The sequence below is a fragment of the Ambystoma mexicanum genome, chromosome 11, assembly GCF_040938575.1.
Source record: "Ambystoma mexicanum isolate Mex_15411 chromosome 11, UKY_AmexF1_1, whole genome shotgun sequence".
Taxonomy (NCBI): domain Eukaryota; kingdom Metazoa; phylum Chordata; class Amphibia; order Caudata; family Ambystomatidae; genus Ambystoma; species Ambystoma mexicanum.
In genome coordinates this window covers 1290969332-1290994471 of record NC_090934.1, presented here as the reverse complement: position 1 = coordinate 1290994471, position 25140 = coordinate 1290969332, and the positions used below count along the sequence as shown (strand labels likewise).

Genomic DNA, 25140 nt, shown 5'->3' with positions numbered 1-25140 from the left:
CATAGGCACGGCAAACCATTAACTATGGTGCGAATTTACTCTGCACCCCCAAATGTCCGACGCATACTGACACAATTTATATACAACTCAAATGACAGGGGTTACCAATGCAAATAAAAATAGAACCATCTGAGTGATGACATGGAATGTAAATGGGCTTGGCAACAGTATCAAAAGGCGACTGGTACTGCAAGCCCTCGACCGAAACTTCCCAAATGTGGCGTTCCTTACGGAGAGACACCTAGCTGGTACAAATTGCACACTTATTTATACGCACTAACTGCAGGCTAGCACTGCATGCCGGATTCACCATGGGATCGCGAGGGGTACTAATCCTGATGCACAAAAGACTCCCCTTTGCACCCGTGACCATCACACATGACACAGGAGGGAGATTTGTACACACGACAGGGACCCTCTGGGAACGCAGTGTAACTATGATTGCTGTATATGCACCACCTATTCTACTAACCCCTCTGACCAATGACATCACGCCCCTACTCGCCAACAACCCTGCAGACCTCACACTGATTGGACGAGACTTCAATGAAGTAATGAATGTAGACCTCGACAGAACACATGTACGATCCAGGAACCCAGACGTACACACCAAACTCGCCACATTCACTAATGCATTGGGTCTGCAAGACGTGTGAAGGATGCTACACCCCGACACAAGGGAATACTCATACCACTCCGGAGTACATGCCTCACTGTCCAGGCTAGACTATTTTTTCCTACCATTAAGTAACATACCTGAAGCATGTGATGCACAACTACTCCCCAGAGGTATATCGGATCACTCCCCACACACAATAACGATTAAAACCAACAGATCGATCCCCCAACCCAGCTGGCGTCTAAACGGCTACTACCTAGGATTCCCAGAACTAGTAGAACACATCCAAAAGACTACTGAAGCATACTTTGAGATAAATATGGACTCTGTAGACAGCCCGGTAATGCTATGGGAGGCGCTAAAGACAGTGCTCAGAGGCGAAATCAAAGCCTGGACCACAGCCCATAAGAAAAAACACCTTAAAGCAATATGTGAAGCCGAAGCAAAGGTACAAAAAGCAGAGGCTGATCACCTAACTCATGACCAACCTGAAACACACCGCGCACTACAATTAGCACAGAAACAACTGCAACACATAGCTTTAGATAATTGAAAACAGGCACACGCAGCAATGCGAGCGAAGGTATATGAAACGGGGGACAAAGCCGGAAAAATACTGCCATGGCTAGAACGTAGAGATCTGGGCCTCACCCAAATTAGGAAACTAACAACAGAAGAATCTGAACCACTAGTAACAGACATAAACATATTGGAAGGTTTCGCAAAGTACTATGCTGAGCTATACAAAGCACCATCCGCACCACTCGCGGCAGACATCCTGGAGGAAATTACCCTCCCCACCCTAAACGCACAACAGTCTAACCTATTAGAACAAGAAATCACTGAGGAAGAACTAACCCAAGCCATGTCGGAACTCCAATCGGGCAAAACCCCAGGCCCGAACGGCTTCCCCATCGAAATATGGAAGATAATAGGCGTGAACATAATCTCCCCACACTTGTTACGCCTATTACAATACTCACATGGTTGGCTTCCCCCCCCCAGACCTAAGGAAAGCCACGATAATAGTTCTGCCAAAAGCAGATGAACCACCCGACAAGTGCAGTTCCTATAGACCCATCTCTCTTATAAATTGCGAAGCCAAAATACTTGCGAAGGTATTGGCCAACCAACTGCAGCAAGTTATACACACACTGGCACATCCCGACCAGTGTGGATTTATGCCACAGAGATCCACTAGGCAGAACATATACAGACTGCATACAGCGCTAGAAAAATTACCCGAGCTACAGGACCCCCTGGCCCTACTAGCCATAGATTTCGAAAAAGCCTTCGACTCAGTCTACTGGGAAGCAATCTGGGCAATTATGCAGCGCATGGGCATAGGACCATACTTTATGAGCTGGGTTAAACTGCTATATAACCACCCAGAAGCGGTAACAAAGGTGAATGGACATGTTTCAAACCCTTTCCAGCTAGGCAAAGGCACAAGACAAGGTTGCCCCCTATCAGCTCTGATCTTCGCGCTAGCAATTGAACCTCTAGCAATCCTATTAAGATCCACACAAACATGGAGTGGCTTCAGGTGGTCGAGCGACTGGGAGGACAAGGTGTCCTTATACGCAGACGACCTGCTAATATACCTAAAGGATCCACGCGAATCCTGCCCCATAGTGACGCAATTATTAAATGGATATGGCATGTTCAGCGGTCTTCGTGTCAACTGGTCTAAGTCCATATTATTCCCATTGAAGCAAACAGATAACGCAGTGCCAGACAAATGCCCTTACCATGTGGAGAAGGAGCAATTCAAGTACCTAGGCATACAAATAACAACCTAACGGACTATATGCCCAAGAACCTACATCCAATAACGGCGAAATTCAAGGAATCCGCCACTGGATGTCCTTAGTACTAACACTACTAGGTAGAGCTGCACATTTTAAGATGATGGCTCCCCCGCTTTCTGTACATATTACAAAACGCTCTGTTACCCATGGCGCCCAGTGAATTCCATAAAATAGACCAGACACTTAGGAAATTGCTATGGAACGGGGGGTCACCCTCGTTTGGCACTCACCACCCTACAAAGACCCATATGGGAAGGTGGAATTGGACACCCCCCCCCCCCCCCAGGTCTACAAACCTACTACTGGGCCAGCCAGATGGCAATAGTGAACGATAAACTCTACGGGGACATCACATTACCGCACAACAGAACGCAAGACCCCAACCATCAAGAAAGACCCATTATGAAACACCTCTATCGTTAAAATGGACCGGTCTTCTACCCCATCCATGATGTCACACATAACTCTAGTATGGACAGATGCACATAAATACTTAGGCTGGGACAAAAAACTAACTCCAGTACAGCCACTGTGGAACAATAAACACCTCCCGGAAGTGAATAAGCTACCGAAATGGCACTCTTGGTCCCAATTAGGCATTAACAGAATTGGGGACGTAGTGAGAGAAAACAAAATACCATTTGCAGACTTAATCACCACCTTCGCACTCCCACCCAATGAGCAGTATCACTACATGCAACTTAAACACGCACTGCAGGCCCATCTCCCTGAAATGGTTGACATGCCTGAATATACCCCGCTAGAACGTAATCTCTTCCCAGAAACAATTAAACACAAAGTCACATCCACCATGTACAGCGCCATAACCTCCTTTGCTACCAGGGAACTTTCGGGTCGGAAAGCCAAATGGGAGAGGGATGTGGGTGCCATACCTCCGGAAGAATGGGTGGCTGCTTTGATGTTCCCCAGAGAATCAGCTATTTCTTCGAGGCTCAGATTAATCCAACTGAAGATATTGCATAGAATCTATTACCCAAGGGTGGCATTATTCAACTGGGGCAAGACCGCTAACTCATCCTGCTTGAGATGCAAAGGGGAGGAAGGCTCTTATTACCACATACTATGGGAATGTACCTTGATTCAACAATACTGGCAGCAGTGCTGCGATGAACTGTCAATGGTGATGGGCAAAACGATCCACAGAAACCCAAAACAGTTACTGCTGGGGATAGAGGAGGAGATCGAGCTATCACGCTACGAAAAACTGTTTTTATCCACCACCACTGCATTAATCAAGAGAAACATAGCGCAATTCTGGGGTTCTGAGACGGCACCGAGCTATATGCAATGGGCCACGGACGTGGACATTTGTATCGCAATGGAAAAAAGAGTTTACACGGCTACGGGATGCACTGAGAAAGCTCCAAAAATAAGGCAGCAGTGGGAAGATGCACACTGAAAGTTAATCTGCACAGACAGACCGAGCCAGTACCCAAAGACATGCAAAGGAATCTAGAATTATGAGACACTAGCGCAACTAACGCAACTAGATGTGTTAAGAGACTCCATTGTATTGGAGCCATGGTGTGGAATTTTTGTTAGGTGGGAAAAGGGAATAACCGTTACCTTGCTGTGCAAAGCTGTATGTTTTCATGTTACCAAAAACAATAAAATGTTTTATTAAAAAAAATAAAAAGGATACCTTGGACTCCAACCCTGGTCTCCCCAGCGCCGATACCGTTACCAGCGGTTCTTCCAGACAGACCCTCACCGACATCCTCTTTGTTAATCCTTTGCCGGATCTATGGACCCCCATATGTTCTCTGTGCTCTGTCCTGTCTCCTCCTCTCCTATAAATGGTGGCCTTGCTGGGATGCCCTCATGGCTTCCTTCGACTCCTCAAGAGTCATCCTTAATGTCTACCTAAATGGCACTGAAAACATACACCAGGTATTGCCAGCCAGTAACCCTGTGCTGCACTCTAAATGGTTTATAATCCCCGGAACATTTATGGCCAGTTGAGAACAGGGGCCTCCTCACTGGAGACAGCAGTCCCAATTGGTCAATGCAACAAAAACCTTTAGTTGTGTAGATTTCAAGAGTAACTTTCCTTACGTTAATTAAGTGATGGACATCCTGTTCTCCTGATTTAGCACAGTCAGGAACCAACAAGACTGAAAATACAGGTCGTACAGGTAAACAAAATGTTAATTTATAACAAATTCATAGCAACACACTGATTAGGCGTCAGTGTGCAGAACACAAAACAATACAAAATAAGCATTCATCAGTACAGTTGAACACATTGTCATATCCAAGCTGCTAGTATACTATAATAAACCAAATAAATGAATTCATACATTCAGGATAATAACAGAAAAATATTTAATAAAATTGATAAATGTGCATCTCATGCATGTGAGCAGTAAAATTCCTTCTGCTCGATCACTCATCCTAAACACCCCTATAAGATCATGAGTGCCGCCGCGTTAAGGATTTCAGCAAATCCATCTTCAGGGCAGGACGTGTTAAGTTTCATGATATGTTCTGGACAAATTCTTAATATATGTTCCTTATCATTGAAGCAATAGAAGACATTCACCTCTACCCGGTCAGAAGGCAAGCTCCTCGCCCGGGTATTAGTATGATGCTGGACGGTTACTCCCAAGGTTACTAACTTAGAAGATCTGAAAGCACACAGGACTCGAGCCGCCCGTCAGCCTAAATGGCACTGTCATGGTTCAAGGTCCTCAGGCCAACCTCCTCTTTGATAGACGTTTCCCTCGCCTCATCAACTTCCTCTCATCTCCAGCTGTCCCCTCCTCTCACCTCTTGGCTACCTTGCCCACTTTTTCCTCCTCCTCTGCCACTCTTCAGGCTACCCCCACAACTCCGTTGTGCATACCTCTGATTTTGTACCCCTCCCCGGAAGGTCTTTAAGGCCGGCAACCTTCTTCATCTTGCCACACTCCACTCTCGCTCTGCTGTCAAACACTCCTCTGACATCTGCCACCTCCTTGAAGAACTGGACCTTGATGTCCTTGTGGAGACATGGTTCACGGCCAGCTCTGTCACAAGCTTTGACACTCTACTCCGGGAAGGCTACAAGATCCTCTCCGCACCCAAATCCACTCGACCTGGAGGGGGGCGTTGCCCTGATCTTTCCCGAGGGAATCCTGCCACTATCATTCCCACTCAGATTTACTCCTCTTTTGCATGCCTTGTCTGCAGGCTCTCAATTTCTCCTAAGCACTCTCTTACTGTTGCTACTTTCTACCGGCCCCCCGACATATCACCTCTTTTCTCTCTGAATGGGCTCACCTCTCTCCCTCCTGGCCTCAACCACTCAACTCCTCCTCTTTGGTGACCTCAACATCCACCTCAATTCTCCCTGTACCTCATCTCTGCTCTTTCACAACCTCTGCAATTTCCTCTCCCTCTCTATCCTCTCCTCTGGCCCGACGCACTCTGCTGGATACACACTTGATGTTATGATCTCCCGTGGCCTCCCCCTCTCTATCCCTCTGACCACTCCTCTCTCCTGGAGTGACCACTGCTTTCTTGGCTCCCATCTCTCACTCTCTTCCCCCCCAAGCCAACCCCACCCCAACACTGCCACTTTCTCTGACATCCGACCTATGAAGCGTGTGTCAGCTGAGGCTTTCGCTGCCACCTTCTCCCCCCCCCCCCCTCTGGCTGACTCACACCCTGACACAACCCTGTCCCTTCCCTTCTCTACTCTTCAATCTCTGATACTCTTGCCCCTGTCATGAGGATCCGCTTGAAGTCCAAAGCCAAATGCAATTCCTGATATGACTCCGACCTAGCTACACCTAAACGGAAGTGTAGGGCAGCTGAGAGGAAACGTAGGGCTTCTTGCTCATCCTCTGACAAACTGGCCTGTCGTCTGCTCCAAAGGCAATACGGACTCTCTGTCTGCACTAAGAAGAGAGCCCACATACAAGCCTGTGTCTCTGCAGCATCTAACAACTCGGTCGAACTCTTTAAAATGGGCAAGGAGCTTGCCAACCTTGTGGCAGTCTCCACCCCTCCTCCTGCCTCCTAGGCTCTCTCCAATGCCCTTGCCTCGCACTTTATCTCACAAACCCAGGACATCATGTCCACCCTCTCCTCCCCTGCTCCCCCTATTCCCTCTGTCTGTGCTTGCAGACCCCTCTTTAACTATCCCCCCACCGTCCTTCGCCTCTTTTCTGATTTTCTCCCCCAACAAGTCCGATCTATGAAAGCCTCGTCAAGACAGGTTCATCCCTGCTCCTCTAAAACCATCAAGGACCACATTGACACCCTTACTCCGCCCCTTGCTGATTTTTGCTACCAAACTTTTCCTCAGGATCCTTCCCCTGCCCGCTGAAGCACTCCCTTGTGCCTCCTCTTCTCAAAAAACCCACAGCTGATCCTTCCTGTCCGGCTAACTATCGCCCAATTTCCATTACCCCCTTTCTGGGCAAAAACCTGGATAATCTGGCCATCTCTCAGCTTAACCTTCATTCAGATTCTGTTGGCTGTCTCCATGACCACCAGTCTGGCTTCAGAGCGGCCGGAAGCACAAACTGCTCTCCTGAACATGCGTGAAGATCTGCTCTCCAACCTGAACTCTAACATTCTCTCTGTCCTCATCCTTCTTGATCTCTCTTCTGCCTTTGACGCAGTCAACCACACCATCCTGCTCAACCGTCTCTGTGATAACCTGGGTATCACTGATTAGGCTCTGGCCTGGGTGACCTCTTTCCTCTCTGATTGACCTTCCCAGGTCCAACTGGGGTCCTTCCTATCATCTATCTTCCTCTCTACCTGTGGGGTTCCCCGGGGGTCTAACCTCTCATCTCGGCTTTTCAACCAATACCTGGCAAATCCTGCCCACTGCATTGCCATGTTCTGCTCAAATTTCCAGTGCTATGCTGATGACACTCAACTCATTTTCCGGCTGCCTTCAGCCACCTCCTCTCCCTCTCTCATCTCTGACTGCCTAACTGCCATTCAAGATTGGTGTGCCGCCAATGATCTTTGTCTGAATGCCAACAAGAGTGAGATCCTTCTCATCGGCACACCATCTCCATCCTTTTACCCTCACTCTCTGGCCGGCCTCCCTTGGCCCCCCCTACTACCCTTACCTGCGAGGCTAAGAACCTCTGGGTCATCTTTGACTCCAACTTTCCTTCTCCACCCATATCTCTGAGGTCTCTAAAAAGTCAGACTTCCTACTGCACCTCCTCAGAGGTACTCTGCCTTTCCTCTCATTCCCTCAGAAGCTCGCTGTCTCCCAAGCTCTGGTTCTCTCTTTAGGTTGGACTATTGTAACAGCCTCTTTCTAAATCTACCTGCCTTTACTCTCCACCCTCTGCAGCTTATCCAGAACAAGACTGCAAGACTTGTCCTTGGCCTCAAGCCCTGGGATTGTATCTCTCCAGCTCTGAAATCTCTCCATTGGCTCCCAGTGGATGCAAGTATTAAATTCAAAACCCTCTGCATTGTCCACAAGTCTTTCTGGGGCCTTGGGTCCAAAATACCTTCAGCTATCCCCCTGCAAATACCTCCCCTCTCAAGCTCTTTGCTCCTCTGCTTCTAACCCGGAGGTCAATCGTTTTTCAAAGAAGCGAGCTGGGGGTAGATCTCGATCTTCGGCTGGGGCATCCCTCTGGAACAGCCTCCCTGCCACTCTAAAACTTGAGAACCATCTCTGGTTCCAGAAGCACCTCAAGACCTTCCTCTTTGCTTTTGTCTTCTCCCCCCCTCTCCCCTGCTGACCGGCTCTCTTGGCACTGTGCACCTGGCCACCCTCTTTCCCCTTGGTCCAGGTACCTGCTCACCCTTCTGTACTTCCTCCTGGCCACCCCTTGCACTGGTGGACTGTATCTGTACCCATACAGCCCCCCCTCCCCACTTTTCTTCTTTTTCTGCACTTATCAGACTTACCCAGTCTGCTGCCATGAACACAGCACTTGCTACTTTCTGGCTGCTCTACCACTGTCTATTGCCTCCATTTTCTATTTATTTGTATTTATTATTTATGTATCTGCTCTCCTCTGCTCTGCACTTTCTACTCTCCCCCTTCCATGCACTTTTGTTCCCCTTTTCCCTTTCCCATGCACTTGTGCGTTCTCAATGTCACTGGGCCTAGTAAGATCGTTGTTGTTTTGTGTTCTCCCCTGTTCCCCTCCCTTGCATAGTCATGCTCTGAAACACTTGTGTATGAGCGCGATGCAAACAAAATATCATATATCGTATTATACTGACTGCGGAACCCCCACCACCCGGATATTATTCCTACGGGACCTCGCCTCCAAATCTTCATTCTTGTCCTTCATTGTGGTGACTTCCCTCTGTAGCAAGCAAATCGCCTGTGTTACCTGACTGGCCCCCACTTGGTGCTCTGCCTCAGATATTCGACTGCTTTCCTTCTTGATACGTTTCTGCATGCGGTCAACCTTGTATGCCATTCCGTCAAGTTTTGTATTGATGGATGCGAAGCCAGACATCATTTCAACCAGCACTAGACTAAGCCACGACGCGGGGGTACCCTCTGTAGATTTCGAGGAGGCCTCTTCTTGGCCAAGCTGACCCGGGTGTCGCAGTGCGTCGGCATCTTCTCTCCTCCACCACCGAGACCCTCCTTTTCGAAGAAGGGTAAGCGGGATTGCCACTTATTACCCTTCGCCATACAGCACCACCTTCAGTATTCCACAGTGCAACTCCCAGGAAAGTCCTGCACTCCTTTAAGAAAGCGGGGTGTACTCTGTAGCTTTGCCCTCCGGGGCCTACAATAGCTGGGGAGGTCTGGGCACCCCCACTGCAGGTTCAATGTTAAAGATTAGTCTTTTCTGCCCCTGATAATATCTCCAGGTATTAGGGCGGACCGGAAAAATGGGGGCTATCCTGGGGGAGACGATCAGCTAAAATGTGGGGTAAAAGGAAGCTAACGCCACACGGTGGGGGGAGGGCCGCTCAGCTGCTGGTATCTCAGAGGGCATACTCTCAGTCTCAACCGTTGCCACTGTGTGCTATATTCTAGCCTCGGGATCTGCGTTGTGCACTGCCCAGGGCTCCGAGTGTGTGCCCTGGCTCTGTTGACTAGGAGCTGTGCCAGCATGGGGACCAAAGGTTCCTTACTTTGGAACGCGTTCCGGAGCCCTGCTCCCTGCTGTTGATACTAAGTAGAGGATGCAGGCAATGGAAAGGTGAGGAGGCCCAGAGAGCGCGCCAGCACAGGCGCGTGGGAAGCCCCCTCTCTCCCAGAGGGCTTTGCAGCCCCCAATGTCGTAGGGCACCACCTCTCTTTCCTGGTCAGTGTCGCATTGTTTCAGGCAGGGGGCCTACCTCTCTCCTGATGCGCCTCACACTGGCCGCTCCAGGGGGTCCAGGCACCAGGAGGGCGAAGCTGCCTGATCTCCTCAGAGCGGGTTTGGGCCTATTGCCATGACCTGGACTTGGCACAGTGACTGATGCCCCCGCATCAGCGCCTCCAGTGCTGAGCCGGGGGCCCATGTCGCCGGGACCCGGTCTCCCCCAGTAACCAAGCTGTTCCTGACTCCAACGGATGTGCTGACCTTCACTAGTTTCACTGTGCTCTCAGGTACATGCAGCCTCAGCTCTCCTTACCACACCAGCCCAGGCTTCTCCGGCGGTACGAGTTTGCGCTGTTGTCTCGTCGCCATCAGGGCTCACGCTGGCTGCCTCAGTAGCCCAGACTCGCCCAGATGGTGGACGGCACTTAAAACCGTTTTTTTGTTATGGGTGCATTGCTGACCGCCCCCTTCTGCAGACAGTACGCAGAGCTCCAAGAGAAGTGGCCATCTTGGCTCCGAGCTCGTTAGCGCCCCCTCATTACGGGACGACTCTCACAATACCAGTGGACTATTCAGGAGCTCTATGTTGGGTTCATCCTCTGGTGTTGAATTCTCTCCAGGTTCTACAATTTAATTGAGCTTAAGTGGGTTGAATTCTCTCCAGGTTCTACAATTTAATTGAGCTTAAGTGGGTTGAAGAGATTGCGGTAAAATGTTTGACTCAGAAGGCAGTGTTTTTGATTGGAATCACGTCTGCTGACGGATTGGGACAAATTGGTGCTCCTCTATGTAATGAGCCCTTTCTAAAAGTTGTGCCTGAGGCTTTGATGTTTCACTGTGATCATGGTTGTCTCCATAACGTGGCTTATTAATTCTAAAGGTCCCAGGATATTGAACTTCCGGAATTCCATCCAAACCCTTTTGCTAAGGAAAATGGATATCACAGGGGCAGTGCTCATCTACACTTCAGAGAATGCATGTTTTCAGAATGTGGACCACTTGTTTGTCTCATTTTGGGCAGCGGGGGCAAGCAGGATGGCCTCAGTGCTTTTCATTAGTCGATGTTCTCCATGGTCATTTGCATGGCCTATGAAGCAGCATGGGGTTCCACTACTGGAAATTATTCAGGTAAGGCCGACAACAGCCAATGGCGACATCCTAGGCAGATGCACAGGAAGTCTCTCTGCAGGACATTTTATGGGCGACTGTGAGCTGACCCGAATGCATTCATCCGAGATTATCAGCTCGGTGTGGTCAGTCAGGTGGAATAGGATTTTGGTACCACTCTTCTGGTCGTACTGCAGGAAGTGGGTGTCAAATGGTCTGTTAATAAAGTTGGTGATGGGTGTGTTACAGCATAGATGTGGTGGTGTTTGGGGTTTCATAGCCCCTATTACCGCTGTCTTTTTGGTATTCCTCAAATGGAAGTACTGGGACCAAGAAGAGGGACATTGGAGGTAAGTCTTAGATTACTTACTAGTTATCCTCATTACTCCTAGTCCTACTCTTCCACTAGGGTTACAACCTTCCATGGTAGTGCCCATGATCCTATGTGGAAAACGTTTATGGGTTATGGGTTATGGGTTATGGGTGAAGGAAGGTGTAACACTTGATTGGATTGGAAAGGTGCCTGTCAAGGTGAAATGTGCCTCAAAAGTACTGTGACACAGAATAGTAGGACCAGGAGTAATGAGGATTACTGTGTTCCGCATTTTACAATGCTATGTGTGCAGTGCTCAGACTGCCCCAATATGCAAGTCATTGTTCCATTGTGTATCATAACGTGTCCTGTTGTGCCCCTAATCAGCAACTGCCTTGTCAGGCATTGATATTCTGTACCTTTAACCGAGGGTCACCCTCATGGGCCACTCCGAGTCTCTCAGCTGAATCTTGTTTTTCCACTGACCACTAAGATGGAACTAGCTCCGGTCTCGCAGCTCTCCAGCCCACTCCTGCTTCCCCTTCTTAGACTGAGAAAACAGGAGTCCCCTTTAAACAGCGTGCCTACTACTTGATTGGCTACGGTGGTCAGGTGTTTCTGCAACACTCTTATTGGGTGTGAGGTTTTGTTGTTCATGGGTCACAGTGCAGGGCTTCAAAATGGCTGGTGGCCATTTTGTATTCATATCCTATGTTTGTATTTGTTTGCTGAAGGAACCACTTTCCCTACCTCCCTGGCTTGCTGCTTTCTCGCATTCAATGGATTGAGAACTAGGGTAATTCGAGTTTGAGGCCTGCTTGCGCCCCTTTTCCTTGGGAATTTCAAATTGAAGTTTCCAGGGTGGTATGACCATTTATGTTTTGTATGTGCAAAACCTGCTGCTGAATGCTGTAAGGGTGTTCTCAACTGTGTTTTTGTGGCTGAGCGGGGGGGGGGGGGTGTAAAATTGGTATGTTCCTTATTATGTATGATGTATCTGACCCAGATTTTAAAGTACGCTGTTTTTGTTTGATATTTTATGGATTGTTGTCGGAGGTGGACTGGACTATATGGAACTCTGGATATTTTCCAATAGGCCACTGCACCCTGGGCCTCTTGTGTGTGGTAGCATAAGTGTTCTTTCCAAATGTTCTCAGGGGAAATGGGTTGGATTTGCTGAACATGTGTAATATGGGGCCAGTTTGAAATGTATTTCCAGGTCCTTTTTTAGTTCCCAGTCCACCCCTGGCTGTTGTCAATCCGAAATACACTATTTATTCATTCGTTCATTTAATTGGTATGTGTGGTGAGTGCAGGGGTGACTTTTTCTTTGTCTGGTGCTTGACATAGCTTGGTGCATTATCCCACTGGGATGTACTGCTGGTTTCTGCCAGTCGGTGTTGTATACATTGTGGTTGGTATACATTGTTAATAACGACCTCCTCCTCGACTAGTTAAAACCAGAGGGAGGACACGGTTTATGTACAGTATTCGAGATGTGTTGTGCTTCCCACTTGGGTAGACCCCATCGCCAACCCAACCTCTAGTGCCAGTAGTCTTTCCATGTCTGACGGGACAGTCACCTTGCCATCATAGATTGCAGAGGCACACGTATGTCTCATATGGCATTCTCAGCACATACAATCAGCCCGTTTGCAGGAAAGCAGGTGCGGCAAGATGATGGGTGCAAAAACACAGTGGTAGCGATGGCATAGCAGAGGTGCTTAAAAGACCCAAGGTTGAAGTCCGTTGATGCCAGACAGGAGAAGGGTGCGGCACAATAGCAAATGCAATATGAGCTTGAACTAGGCATTGAAGGACAAGAGAAACGCACCCCAGAGCCAACCCCATGTAAGAAGAGGGGAGATCGAACGGAAGCAAACAGTACAAGTTGTAGGAAGGCACTAGTGTCTGCTGCTAAAACAATAGACGTGCTCAGCTAACCCTAACCGAGTAAGAACGCTAGAGTCTTTGCACGTGGCCAATAAAACCAAGGAAGGCTCCTGCATCAAGGCCAACTCCTTGAAACTAGACTCCGCAATATTCTAGAAGAAAAGAACCAAGTAGAGACAGCCGTTCAAAGTTAGCTAGCTACAAAAGAATAACAACCACGCCCAGCACCACAGAGTTGCTCGTGTGCTTAGAGGCACAAAAGCAGAGTTCAGGGCGTGCGTATTAATAATTGAACCCAAGAAATGAGAGCAAAATAAAAAAAACGTGTTTTTATTTCAGTATGGTAGTAGATTGTGTCACAAGCACAGCAGACCTCTCTGTGTATTGGGATAGAACCGGAATGATCTGATTATTTAACTAGACCGTAGGACAAAGGGGAACCTCCCAGCGTAGGACCAAGGGGGACCTTCCGTAGTAAGAGACTTGGCCCAGCAATCACTATGCAACCCAGTGAAGCCATCGCCCTGAGGTTACGCCAATCTCGGATGATCTGGTGCACATCGAAAGCTTGTGATTAGGGCCAGGGTATGTCGTGATACATCTCTCGCGCTAGAGTTCTTCTGCATGAGTCGGAGCTTTATTATTGAAGCTCAGTGAGCACGTTGCTAAAAAGGTGACATGTATGACGCAAAACTTCTCAGGATTCTCAAATATCGGCCTTGTTGCGTCACTCCAGTGCAGGAAGGTCGATTTATGTCACTACTATTGAATAGGGGTATCACTGCTGGATCGTTCATCGGTTAAGCCAACAGACCATATTCAAGTAATATTGCTGGAATATGTGAACTTAATCCCATGTACCAGGTAGAGAGGGCTGGGATACTCAAGGTGGGATGCGGAAAGGTGTGCAACGGTGGAGAGGGACCAGGAGGAAGGAGTGGGCACAGCGCCTGGCCCATCAGACAACTAAGAGCGTGCTCAGGTCTGCATTCCCAGCCCTCCAATTGGCTAGGTTCCACTAGGACATCAGACCCAGGGTGGCAGTGGCACAGATCACAGATGTGTCCATTATTTTTCATATATGTGAAAGAGATAATGTAATAGGAATGTCAATAGGCCTTATCAACACCTGCAGACTAGGGAAGAAGTTATTGTCCAAATATAGTTCACATTTCCCTCAAAATAACAGAACCAGTTGTTAAGCAACACATGAAAATATTTAAGTGGAAGAATTGTGTATCCTTACAAGACATGTTCTATTTCCCATTTTTAGTTTTATTACATTAAATGGCCGATCGAATGACTTTTTAGGCCGTTTAGTGTTGTGCCTTTTATTGTCTAGCAAAGGCACAACAAACATAAAATATCACTCCGTATGCGCAACTAATATAGGAATGCAGTGCAATTTTTAAAAGGGGGTTGCACACCAACAAGTTTATGCAATTCTAGCATGCAGGATGAGGAATGACGGCAAAGAGGGGTAATCATAGGTGGGATGTCTACTCTTACCCAATAGTCGTAGACATCGATGCAAACCACATACATAGTCCTCCATAGCGCTAACACTGTGAATTTTATAGGCGAATGCGTGCAACAGCCTGGCACACTCCATGGCAGGATCAAAACAGTATGTGCTAGAATGATCCATTTGTTGCATGCTCCGTCTATGGATAGTTTGCTCGTTGTTTCAAATTGGGCTGCAAGTAATTGAAATACTCATGTCATTAGTTCGCTGATTCGTCTAGGACATGTATTCTCTTTTTATGTCTAAACACACAAAAGACTACCATTGAATGTAAGTGCATAAATTAAGGATCAGAACGGCACTATCCATATAGGAATGGGTTACTAGCAGGATTGCTAATTCAGTTTGAAATCTTTCGATAGGCCTTGGTTGTACAGATTCACTTCGGATCCTTCTGTTAAACAGCTACGTTTGTTTCTTAACATTTTAATACAAAAATATTATATATTTGACATTTTCCGTGTTTTTTCTCATTGTATTTAAATATTTTATATAAAGTTTTTAACAAAGCACATACCGAGCCAATCCTCATGAAAGTGTTCTACAACATAGTCAAATAACATCAAATCTGAAGCACCATACAAAATATAATTAGCCATGTTAACTAATGGCAAACAGATGTGTCTACCTCATGAGAAAGCATTTAATCTAAAAAGCAGGAGAGTAGCGCCTGATCCCCCTCTCCCTCCCCAAAAATCTGAACCCTAGCAGCTCAACTAGACTCCCTAGAAGGCAGGCATCTGTCTTGAAATGCATTATGGCTTCTAAAGGAAAACAACGGACCTCTCGCCAAACAATTGTAAAATGGCGCCCCCTTTGCTCACGGTCTTTTGGAGAGTTTCCATCAAAGATGCTAAGGGGAGCTTGCGTTCGTCAATCAGGAGGCCGATCAGAGAATCCACCCTGCTGTCCCTATGCCTCCATACTACAACATGTTTACGTTACTGCCATTGCTACTCATTTAGTTTTCTTCACTATCCGAATAACAAAACTACTAAAAACAGTACAACAGGCTTTATTCTCTAGTACAGGGGATGACCAGGTACAGCAGAAATACTAACAATGGTATGCTGAACCAAAGTAAAAGAATGTAAAACCACGTTTCTAAAAAAAATATATTACCTTTTACTCTAATAACAAAAATGTACACAAATAATAAAATACTACTGGTGCACCCCTGTAAGGGAAAACCCAGGGAACGAAGACTTGAAAATAGAGGGGCACTACAGGTTTGTAGACCGAGGTGCACAGGCAAAGATTTCAGCAGCAAAATGTCAAACCTTATGACAATGGCTTTAAAAAGGTAGAGACGGGTGGCTTAAAAGTGAACAGGGTTATTTAAGGTGTACATAAGCAACAGGGCCATTTCAAAAACCTTTTGTTCTTTTCACTCGTGGCTCAACACTATCGGGAGACGGTGACAGAGCTTTGGGTTGGGGAACTGGGTGACTGTGTCCAACGCATGGTGTGGTTCAGCACGCAGCAGTGGCAAGTAACACAAATAAACTTGGGCAGGGCCAGGCAGGCGAGGTCTGGGTCAACGTAGCTCACAAGCATTTTGATGAGCACTGTGCCTTAACTTCTGGGCTGCTGGGAGACCCTGTCCAGAGTGTCTAGAGGCAAGGTGGGTCCTTTGTTCTGCACTTCCATGCCAGGAAGTTCACCAGAGAGCACCTGCAGTGAGCAGGATCCTGGTTTCAGAGTTCATGCAGCAGGTGTGGCCTTGGTCCTCACAGCAGCTTCACACCAAAAATGCACCTGGCATGGTTGGGGACAATAGCTTTCCTCTTGCTTGGAAGTCTCTGGCCTGCACCTCTCTGGCAGAGGACCTTGGAGCAGAGTATACTCTCAACCCAAGTTACAGTTGTATCCTTCTTTTTCATGTGTTCAAAGATGAATCGACAAAGGGTGGGGGCCCTTTCTGCTTTTATAGGCAAACCTCTTCTGCAGATTGGTCCACAGCAAGCCTGTTTGGTGTTCTGGCCTGGCTGCTCCAATACATGTCCACTACCTGCTGTTGTCATGCACGTAGTGTTCTGACTGCAGGAAGTGATGAGATGGGACAAACCGTTTGGGAGCCCTAGCAAAATTCAAGATGATGAGATCCGCTGTGTGGCTTGAAACTCCACCTTGGCTACTCTAACTCCACCCCTCCTCCTGTCTTCCTGCTTCAACAGTTCTCCAGTAATCATCACTCTGGTGCGAGGTGGCCATTGTAATGACAGGAGTGTTTTTGAAGCACTGGTTCCAGGGGGTGTCCCATGGAGTATTCCTGTTCCCTGAAGGAAGGTGGCAGCCCTTCTCAGGAGGGCTTCTTGGCCTGGAACAAACATGGCTGTTGTGTGTACACCTATCACAGACCGCTTAATACACCAGTTGCTTCCATGAACGAGTTACTTCTCACCACACTGACAGTGATATTTAATCTCTGCAATCCCCATGTCAAAACCAGACACAGCTTTTATTCAAATATGATATTAATAACTGCCAATAGGGTGCTGGGGTGCACAATTATATTTTGAGCCAGATGTGCATACATTGGCAAACACTACCTCTGCCTTTTGGCACTGTGTTACAGCAGCTATGTTCATCAAGGTACATGGGGTCTTTGGACCTGCCCTGCTGCTTCTACAGGCAGCTGTCATGATCCCTCTCCATTCACTATGTTGGGTGGGGCTGATTGGGGGGGGGATTGTAGTCCAAAACATCTGGAGAACCAAACTGGTTCCAGAACCTCCCGCCCCCCCTCCCAGAACTACACAACTGGCCTGAGACAATGTATAGAAGAACACTGCATGTTCATAAACCCTCTCAGCCTGGAGCCAGCAGGTATGTATCCAGCTGTGGCCACTGGGGATGCTGATCTTTTGTGGTTGGAGCAGCTATAACTATAAACTAGCTCCTGGTGTAATTAAACTGTCTTAACCAATTGTACATTGACCGACTTGTTACATAAGCAGTGTGAGTGTCCTTGCACTGAATTCTTGCTAAAAACAAGCATTGGCGAAATGATTCGTTTTGTGTCTTCCATAGGCATTTACTAGGCACTTCCACAATATTCCCAAGTACCATAACTATTTGACAGCTATTGCCTTCTTATGGCCAGGACGTACCTTTATGGCACTGTCTATTACAATTGTGGATTCCATGCTTACACAAAAGCCAAAACTGCTGACTTTGCCCATGCTAGTTTACCATTACTCCTGTTTTTAAATCCTTATTGATGTGAATTGCATCTATTGTTTACTACATCTCCTGACATCCCTGATAGAGAACGCTTTGGCGTTTGACCTGTGCTACTAATAACGAGCTTCTTATCACACCCTCCGAGTCCAGTTTGTGGAGCATGACCCCTTGGTCCAGTTCCTTACACTGAACAACGGCTTAAAAAACAAAATACTATTGTACTGTGTGCAATTGTGCCTACTGTAGCATAACAACCCCTGTGTTCCTTTTATGAGCAGGGAGACTGCCAGAATAAAAGATGTCACAAGAATGGGAGATAAAATAAGCAACTCGGGAACAGCAAGAAATCCACAGATGTTTGGGTTGGGTGAAGAAGATCCCCTCCAAAACTTGCAGCTAGCGTCCCAAGACGTGCTTGAGAAGGCCCAGCAAGGCGGAAGGTCCAAGTGCCCAAAATGCAGCGGCTCACGGATGTTCTACTGTTACACATGTTACGTGCCAGTGGAAGCGGTCCCAATAGATGAGATTCCAAGAGTGAAGGTTGGTGGTCGCAACAAAAGCACCCATTGCGCAATCCCATCATAAATATGGGAGCAGATTGTGCTCAAATCATCTGAACCAGATTCATGCATCAGTGTTGTTCTACAATTGTTTTGCATATGCTGTAAATATCTGTACTGTTCTTATGTCCTGCCCCCTCCTCATGTTCCTACCCGCTTTTCCCCAGCAGGTTGATGCCTGAACTGTATTCCACTACCCTACAATTGTAGAGCAGCTGGAAGCAGCATTGCTCCCCTTACTGATCATGGATCACAATTAAGATTGTAAAAGCAGCTCCTTTGCATCCAATACTAACCAGTGACTAGAAGCTACCAATGGTCAACAAGGAGCCATTACAAATCTAACTTCTTCATAAGAGGCAATCTTATCATGTGTCCATTACTTGGGATCCCTTATGCTTTAAGTCTTGTATAAATGTGTCCTAATGTTTGTTTATAGCTTGTCCCAAACGCACAGTTAAATTCACATAGGCGTGTTTGCTAAATCGCTCTCCGCTCCCCTCAATTTCGAACCTTGCTGTTGTTCCTTAAGTAGAGTGTTTCTGATTGAAGGTGCTAGCGTTCCCTGAAGATTAATAACGGTATATACAAGTCATTGGCAAACCACGGTTATCCATGGTTTCTTCATGGTTGGACGCGGATGATCGTGCCTCGCTCATTACACTCCCCAGTGTTTGGTGTATATACAAGTCATTGGCAAACCACGGTTATCCATGGTTTCTTCATGGGTGGACGCGGATGATCGTGCCTCACTCATTACACTCTCCAGTGTTTGGCGTGTATACAAGTCATTGGCAAACCACGGTTATCCATGGTTTCTTCATGGTTGGACGCGGATGATCGTGCCTCGCTCATTACACTCCCCAGTGTTTGGCGTGTATACAAGTCATTGGCAAACCACGGTTATCCATGGTTTCTTCATGGTTGGACGCGGATGATCGTGCCTCGCTCATTACACTCCCCAGTGTTTGGCGTATATACAAGTCATTGGCAAACCACGGTTATCCATGGTTTCTTCATGGTTGGACGCGGATGATCGTGCCTCACTCATTACACTCTCCAGTGTTTGGCGTATATACAAGTCATTGGCAAACCAAGGTTATCCATGGTTTCTTCATGGTTGGACGCGGATGATCGTGCCTCACTCATTACACTCTCCAGTGTTTGGCTGAAAACAAATGCCTGCCTCGGCATTGCGTCAAGTTTAAAGGCTTCAGAACATGACATTTAAGACATTTCATTTTACTATTGTGGTTCTCCACAATGACTGCTTGGGCCACTTAAAGGACATTTTGCGGTACACGTGGTCTGCAGTACACCAAGTTTGGAAACTTGTTCTAATGTGGAAGTGAATTCGAATGCACACAATAATTACACTTATGCGGTTTCTGGTAATCGCCTAGATTGCTTCAAGGACATGTTGTGTAAGCTTAAGGAACAATGGTTTGTGTATTTTCCTATTTCACAACACCTGCACTACAAGCGCATTATTAATTTGATTTATAGTTATATTGGCTTTATATGTTTTTGGAGGTCTACCCACATAAAAGCTTGATGTGTTCTGCACGTTTCCATTGCTGGAGGCCTTTGCCGTTACGGGGGGAGGCGGGAAATATTCCCTCTGGCAACTTCGCGTTTCTCTGCGCAAATTGCGTTTGGAAACCCATGCTTTCCCTGTCAGGAAATCTCGTAAAAGTGGAAGCTACCATTTCCAAACTCTTATTTGGATAATTCAAACCGTGCTGACGCATGTCTCACACAAATTGCCCACAAGTGGAAAAGAAAAACCTTGCTTTTTTCCTCCTGCTGCGAAAAAAGGGGATTTCTGACTTTGCGCAACCCTCTGTCCTTGCAGCTTCCGTTGAAGATTGACATCATTAAGCACCCCAATGAGACGGACGGGAAGAGCACCGCCGCCCACGCAAAGCTTCTTGCAGGAGAGGACGTCACCATTTACACGTACCCTTGCATTCCAGAATACGAAGACCAACTGCATGAAGTAAGTGCGTTTGCGTATTTCCGGATTTGCGGCTTCTTGCCAAGGGGGTGACGAGTAGCGGGGAAAGTGCTCAGATGAGACAGTTTTAGCAGTTGCCCATGGCTCCAGCAGCAGAGGGGCGCCATTGTGGTCCTTGCCCCCATTGTAAAGGAGGGGTTGCTAAAATGGATCTTTTCTTGGGCATGCATGGAATTCTTGCACCAGCCCCGGAAGTACACGTATCACAGTGGTATTGAAATAATTGGCTAATCAGATTCTTTTTTTGTTTGTTGGCCACTGCCCCCCTTATAGTTCCTGTTGCATTTTTTTCAAATACTTGGGGCAACCACCCGCTCCGTAATGCAGGCCCACATGGGTATATGGAGGATTCCTCAGATCTCGTAGCCTAATGCGTAGGATCATTATTAATAATGTGATCTATCTGTGGCTGCCGGGGAAAAATAGGCACATTATGAAAGCACAGAGAATAGAGAAGCAAACCAGTCACAGACTTGTCGCTGTGGGCGTCCATGACCCGAGTGGTGCCTTTGGAGAAACTTGGTTGTCAGGAAGCCATCATTTCATCAGCACACCCCTCAAGGAAAACTTCTGGCTCCCTTATATGGAACAGAGATTAAGGCTATAAAAAGCAGTGGTCTTCAATGAGAGTTAGAGGAGTGCAGGCCACTGGCAGATGATTCCAAGATAGCAGACGCATGTTTTATTTTTTGTTTTTAAACGTCAGCTAGCGGAGACCTGGGGTGGTCCACTGACCAATGTATACCAGTTTAGGAATCAGTAGTGATCACAGGCCGTATTCCATCAAAGGACACGCTTAGAAAGCTGATCATAGTCAAACATTTACACAACCCAACCCCACTGATCTATTCATGAATGCAGCAGAGGGTAGTGTGCGAGTTAGGAGTCAGTGGGCAGAGTTGCAACTGCGAGTAGAGTGTGGTGGAGAGGTGAGGAGAAAGAGGAGGAGAGAGGGAGGCATAGGAGAGATGGATAAGAGAAACAAGCACAGAGATGGAGAAGTGGAGGAGGTAGAAGAGAGAGATAATAGAAGAGAGATTCTGTGGACCGACATGGAGGGGAAGAGGAGGAAGAGAGACAGTAGGGGAGAGGCGATGTGGGGGCAAAGAGCAAGGACTGAGGAAAGGAGAAGAGGAGAAAGGCTGGATAGGAGGCGAAGGGAGCTGAGGAGAACAAGAGAAGCAGGGGAAAGGAAAAAAGAAAAGGAAGAGACAAGGGTAGAGCGAGAGAGAGGTGGAAGGAGAAATGGGAAGGGAGTGAGAGACAGTCTCCAAATCCTCAGTCCTAAGAAAGATTGTACATTGGCTGTGGGTCTTGCCATTTGTATAGTTGCCCGAAACCATTTCCCCATCAAAGGCTTAAGAGTACCAGGTTGGGGGTACATTTTTAGGAGAGGTTGAATGGATCAATGCCAGATCTGGACGAATTTAGCAAAGACCGAGGAGGGCACACAAAAGGCCACGAAAGAACTACAAGACACTCAAAATCCTAGTTGCGGTCAGTGGCTGTTTTCCACCAAGAAGACTGAGGTGATCTAGGTGAGAGAGGATAGACTGAGGACCCCTGTTGTATGAGAACACCAAACTCATTTGTGCTCCCCCCCAAACCCCCCCCCCCGCCAAAATAAAACACCCAGTGAGCCCAGTCAAAACCTAATCCCTGTTTTTGTTTGCTACAAAATAAAAGGAAAGTGTCATCTGTATGGTATTTCTATTGATCCCTCGCCTGTAGCTCTCTGTGCAAGACAGTTTTGGTATGCTGCTAAAGGTCAAAAGATGTGTTGCACAGAACGGGGAAATGTATGGAGGCGATTTCTAGCTGTTCTTACTGCTCTGCGCAGTGAATCTGATCTAAATTGGTGCGGGTGCATGACATCCAGCAGGAAGTTTGCTTTGCAGAGTTTTCAATGATTTTTCACCTTTACCCTAAGGAAGGTGCATATGTCACGGGGTGTTGGAGGGGGCCGAAGAGGGGGGCGGGGTTACGGGGTAGAAAAGAATGGGATGCTGGGGGACTCCCCTGTAGTGACAGTGTACGCTAGGAGAAGTGAAAGACGGGATAAGTAAAGATATGTTGAAGTCGAAATTAATGTATGGCAAAGTGAATGCAGGAAAGGAAAGACCTACCTCCATCACCAGATTTGACTCTTCGTTGCCTCTACCCCCCTCTTCTTCTGCAGGCAGATATAAGAGTGTAGGACAAGAATCTCGTGTGTTTCTTGTGTGGATGATTTGTTTTGCCTTTACGCTGTCGGACCATCTGTGGAGGAGAAGTGGTTTGTGAAGTCAGTTAACCGTTGAATTTCTTTTATTTTTGTCGTCCTTCTTTTGTAGATCGTGTTAGTCTTTCCAGGTCCGGGTTCAGTTTCGGTTGCAGATAGTGTTCCGTTTCTTCAAAAGAATGCCAAGAGAAGTTTCTGCTCTACACAAGATGATAAATCGGCTGGGGAGCCCCCAGTCAAGCAACAAAAATGTGACTTTCACATAGAGGGAACCACAAATGGAAATAAGCAGATTGCTTCTAGTAAAGACTCCGAACCTGTGAAAAGGAAAACCCAGTTGAAGAAAGTTGTATTTATTGACAGTACCTGGAACCAAACAAACAAGATCATTTCTGATGAGCGACTTCAAGGTAAAGAGACATAATTACTAACAGTCACATGGAATAGATCCTGTCTTTCTTCCATCTGAAAAATCACTGTATATACAGAAATCTTTATCTTTAATCCAGTGGACTATTGTAACACGACCCCTAATGGACCTTTAGTTGACAATGTCTGCTGCTTCAGTGATGCAGTTGTGTATTGCATTTCAGCCTACAAGAAAGAGGAGCGTGACCCATTGATCAGGGCCCGAGAGTCCATGGGTAGCTAATGTAGTATTAAAAAAAGGCAATCTCAAGGTATGTACTAATAAAGACATAACAAATAATAATGAAAAGCGTAAATATTCTCCTCCTCCCCCCACTCCCTTGTTAGTCTCCACCTGATGCTGCGACTGGTTGCCTGTGTCCCATTCTTCGCCCACACTCATTTACCAGCACTTTCCTATGGGCACGCTTCCCTGACTAGCCTTGAGGCTGCTCTGCCCCATCCCTGCACTAATGACTCTTCCCCCCTCCCCCCGCCCCGGTTTTTCCCCAGAGACTTGCCCCCCTTGGCTCACCTTAGCATTAGCTCAGTCCTGGGGCCGCCTCCCTCAGCACCTCTCCCTCAGCCCCTCTACCTATCCCTTCCCTTGCCCCAATCAGCCCCCACCCCCTGCACTTCTATTTACTGCGCTTGCACGATCCGAATGTCACAAGGCGCAGGACCATTGTTATTTTCTCCCGTCTTCCCACCCGCCTCTTGTCTTGTGGCACCTGGAAACACTTTCTGCTGTATAGGCGCCGTACAAATGTTCAATAAATATATACAAACTTCTGTTTGAACACACCGTTAAAAAATATATGCATTGTTTATTGTAAAAGGTTCATAAGCTTTATACACTTAACAAGAATCGTGATCCACAAAAAACAAATATTACAACACCAATTTCAGTCACCAAGCTTGAGCTAAACTAATTGATAACCCATAGGTGTTTTAAACAAACAAATAATTAATCCAATAAAAGTCACAGAAACTGAGCAGTGTCGGTAAGGGAAAAGAAAAGGTCCAATCTGGTTGTAGAACTCATCCGATACATTTAAAGTTCGTTTTGGCTCTGCTACTGTCAGCCGCTTTAATCCACATTGATAGTACCATTGATTTAACCAGTTTAATGGCTACTTAAGTTTCGGCTGTCAGAGCCATTGACTCAGCCTTTTTCAGGGCCTTCATTATAGGTTAGGATTTTTCTGGGTGTTGTACTGTATTTATGGATCAAAAATACAGAATTGAATCCGATTAGAATCTCGATTTATATAATTGATGTGGACAACTATATAATGTCTGCTGCTTCAGTGATACAGATGTGTATTACATTTAAAACGGGAGAGTTCCATTTACTTGTTGGTAGGAAGCATTTCTCAAAAGATGTCAGTCTATCAAACATTTATTCAACTGAGACATTTCATACGACAACGTACACAGCCTTAAACAATTTTAAATGAACCATATAGTCCGGTTTGACAGCACCTTCGTTACCACCATTCCTTTTCAAAACAATTGTATTTAAACTCTGGAAACAAAGTTCCCATTCTATGTGTATGCTTATGTGGCATAGTTTAAGTGAAGGACCTAAATCCATAAGGATTTTGGAATGTGAAGAATTGCCATCATCATTAGGAAGCAGAGGAGCAAAGTGATGTGCAGTGTTTCCAGATGCAAGGGTCCAAGTATTGGTCATCTCTCCCACTTGCCCCCCTTCTTGTTGAATTAACCCTCTCTGATCCATTTGAATGACTGAGATAATGAAGACTGCATTGCTTTGTAAATGCTGCTTTGTAGGGATATGCCAATATATAGTTTGATGAAGTACCATCTGGCTCTTGGGACCACCAAGATGATGACTCTGGGCCAGGTGCCATCCGAGCTAGTGAATGTTGGGCGCAGGGGTGGAATGGGGCAGATCCCCTGGTCACCCTATCTTGGACCCGGTTGCATGGCATGGGACAACCACAGTGCATGGCATCACTCTCTGTAGCAAACTCTTAAACAGTCCTCTAATCCACCAGAGCAACACCGTCCTAACAATCCTGTCCCATCCCAAACTAGTTGGGAGATCATGGAGACGCCTGTGTCCCAAAGGACAAACCCCGAAGCTCCTTCTAGACAGACCCAAATTCAAGGTCCATGAAAGAGAATCTTTTTCTGCAAAGAAAAGTGTACCCCTGTGATTGTCCTGGGTACAGAGCTTGTGACAGAA

The 25140-nt window shown here is 46.8% G+C and overlaps 1 protein-coding gene across 6 annotated transcripts in view; it reads left to right on the top strand.

Moving 5' to 3' along the window:
• The window catches only part of DTWD1 (DTW domain containing 1), a 152033-nt gene that overhangs the window by 69937 nt on the left and 56956 nt on the right, over positions 1 to 25140 (top strand). For 2 of the 6 annotated variants that reach the window (XM_069624778.1, XM_069624779.1), the window contains exons 2-4: positions 17998 to 18259; positions 20135 to 20278; positions 22630 to 22927. In XM_069624778.1, coding sequence (XP_069480879.1) covers positions 17998 to 18259; positions 20135 to 20278; positions 22630 to 22927 — 704 coding nt within the window. Of the gene's footprint in view, positions 1 to 17994; positions 18260 to 20134; positions 20279 to 22629; positions 22928 to 25140 lie in introns of all 6 variants that reach the window. The other 4 variants (XM_069624777.1, XM_069624782.1, XM_069624781.1 and 1 more) reach the window with 3 other exon arrangements.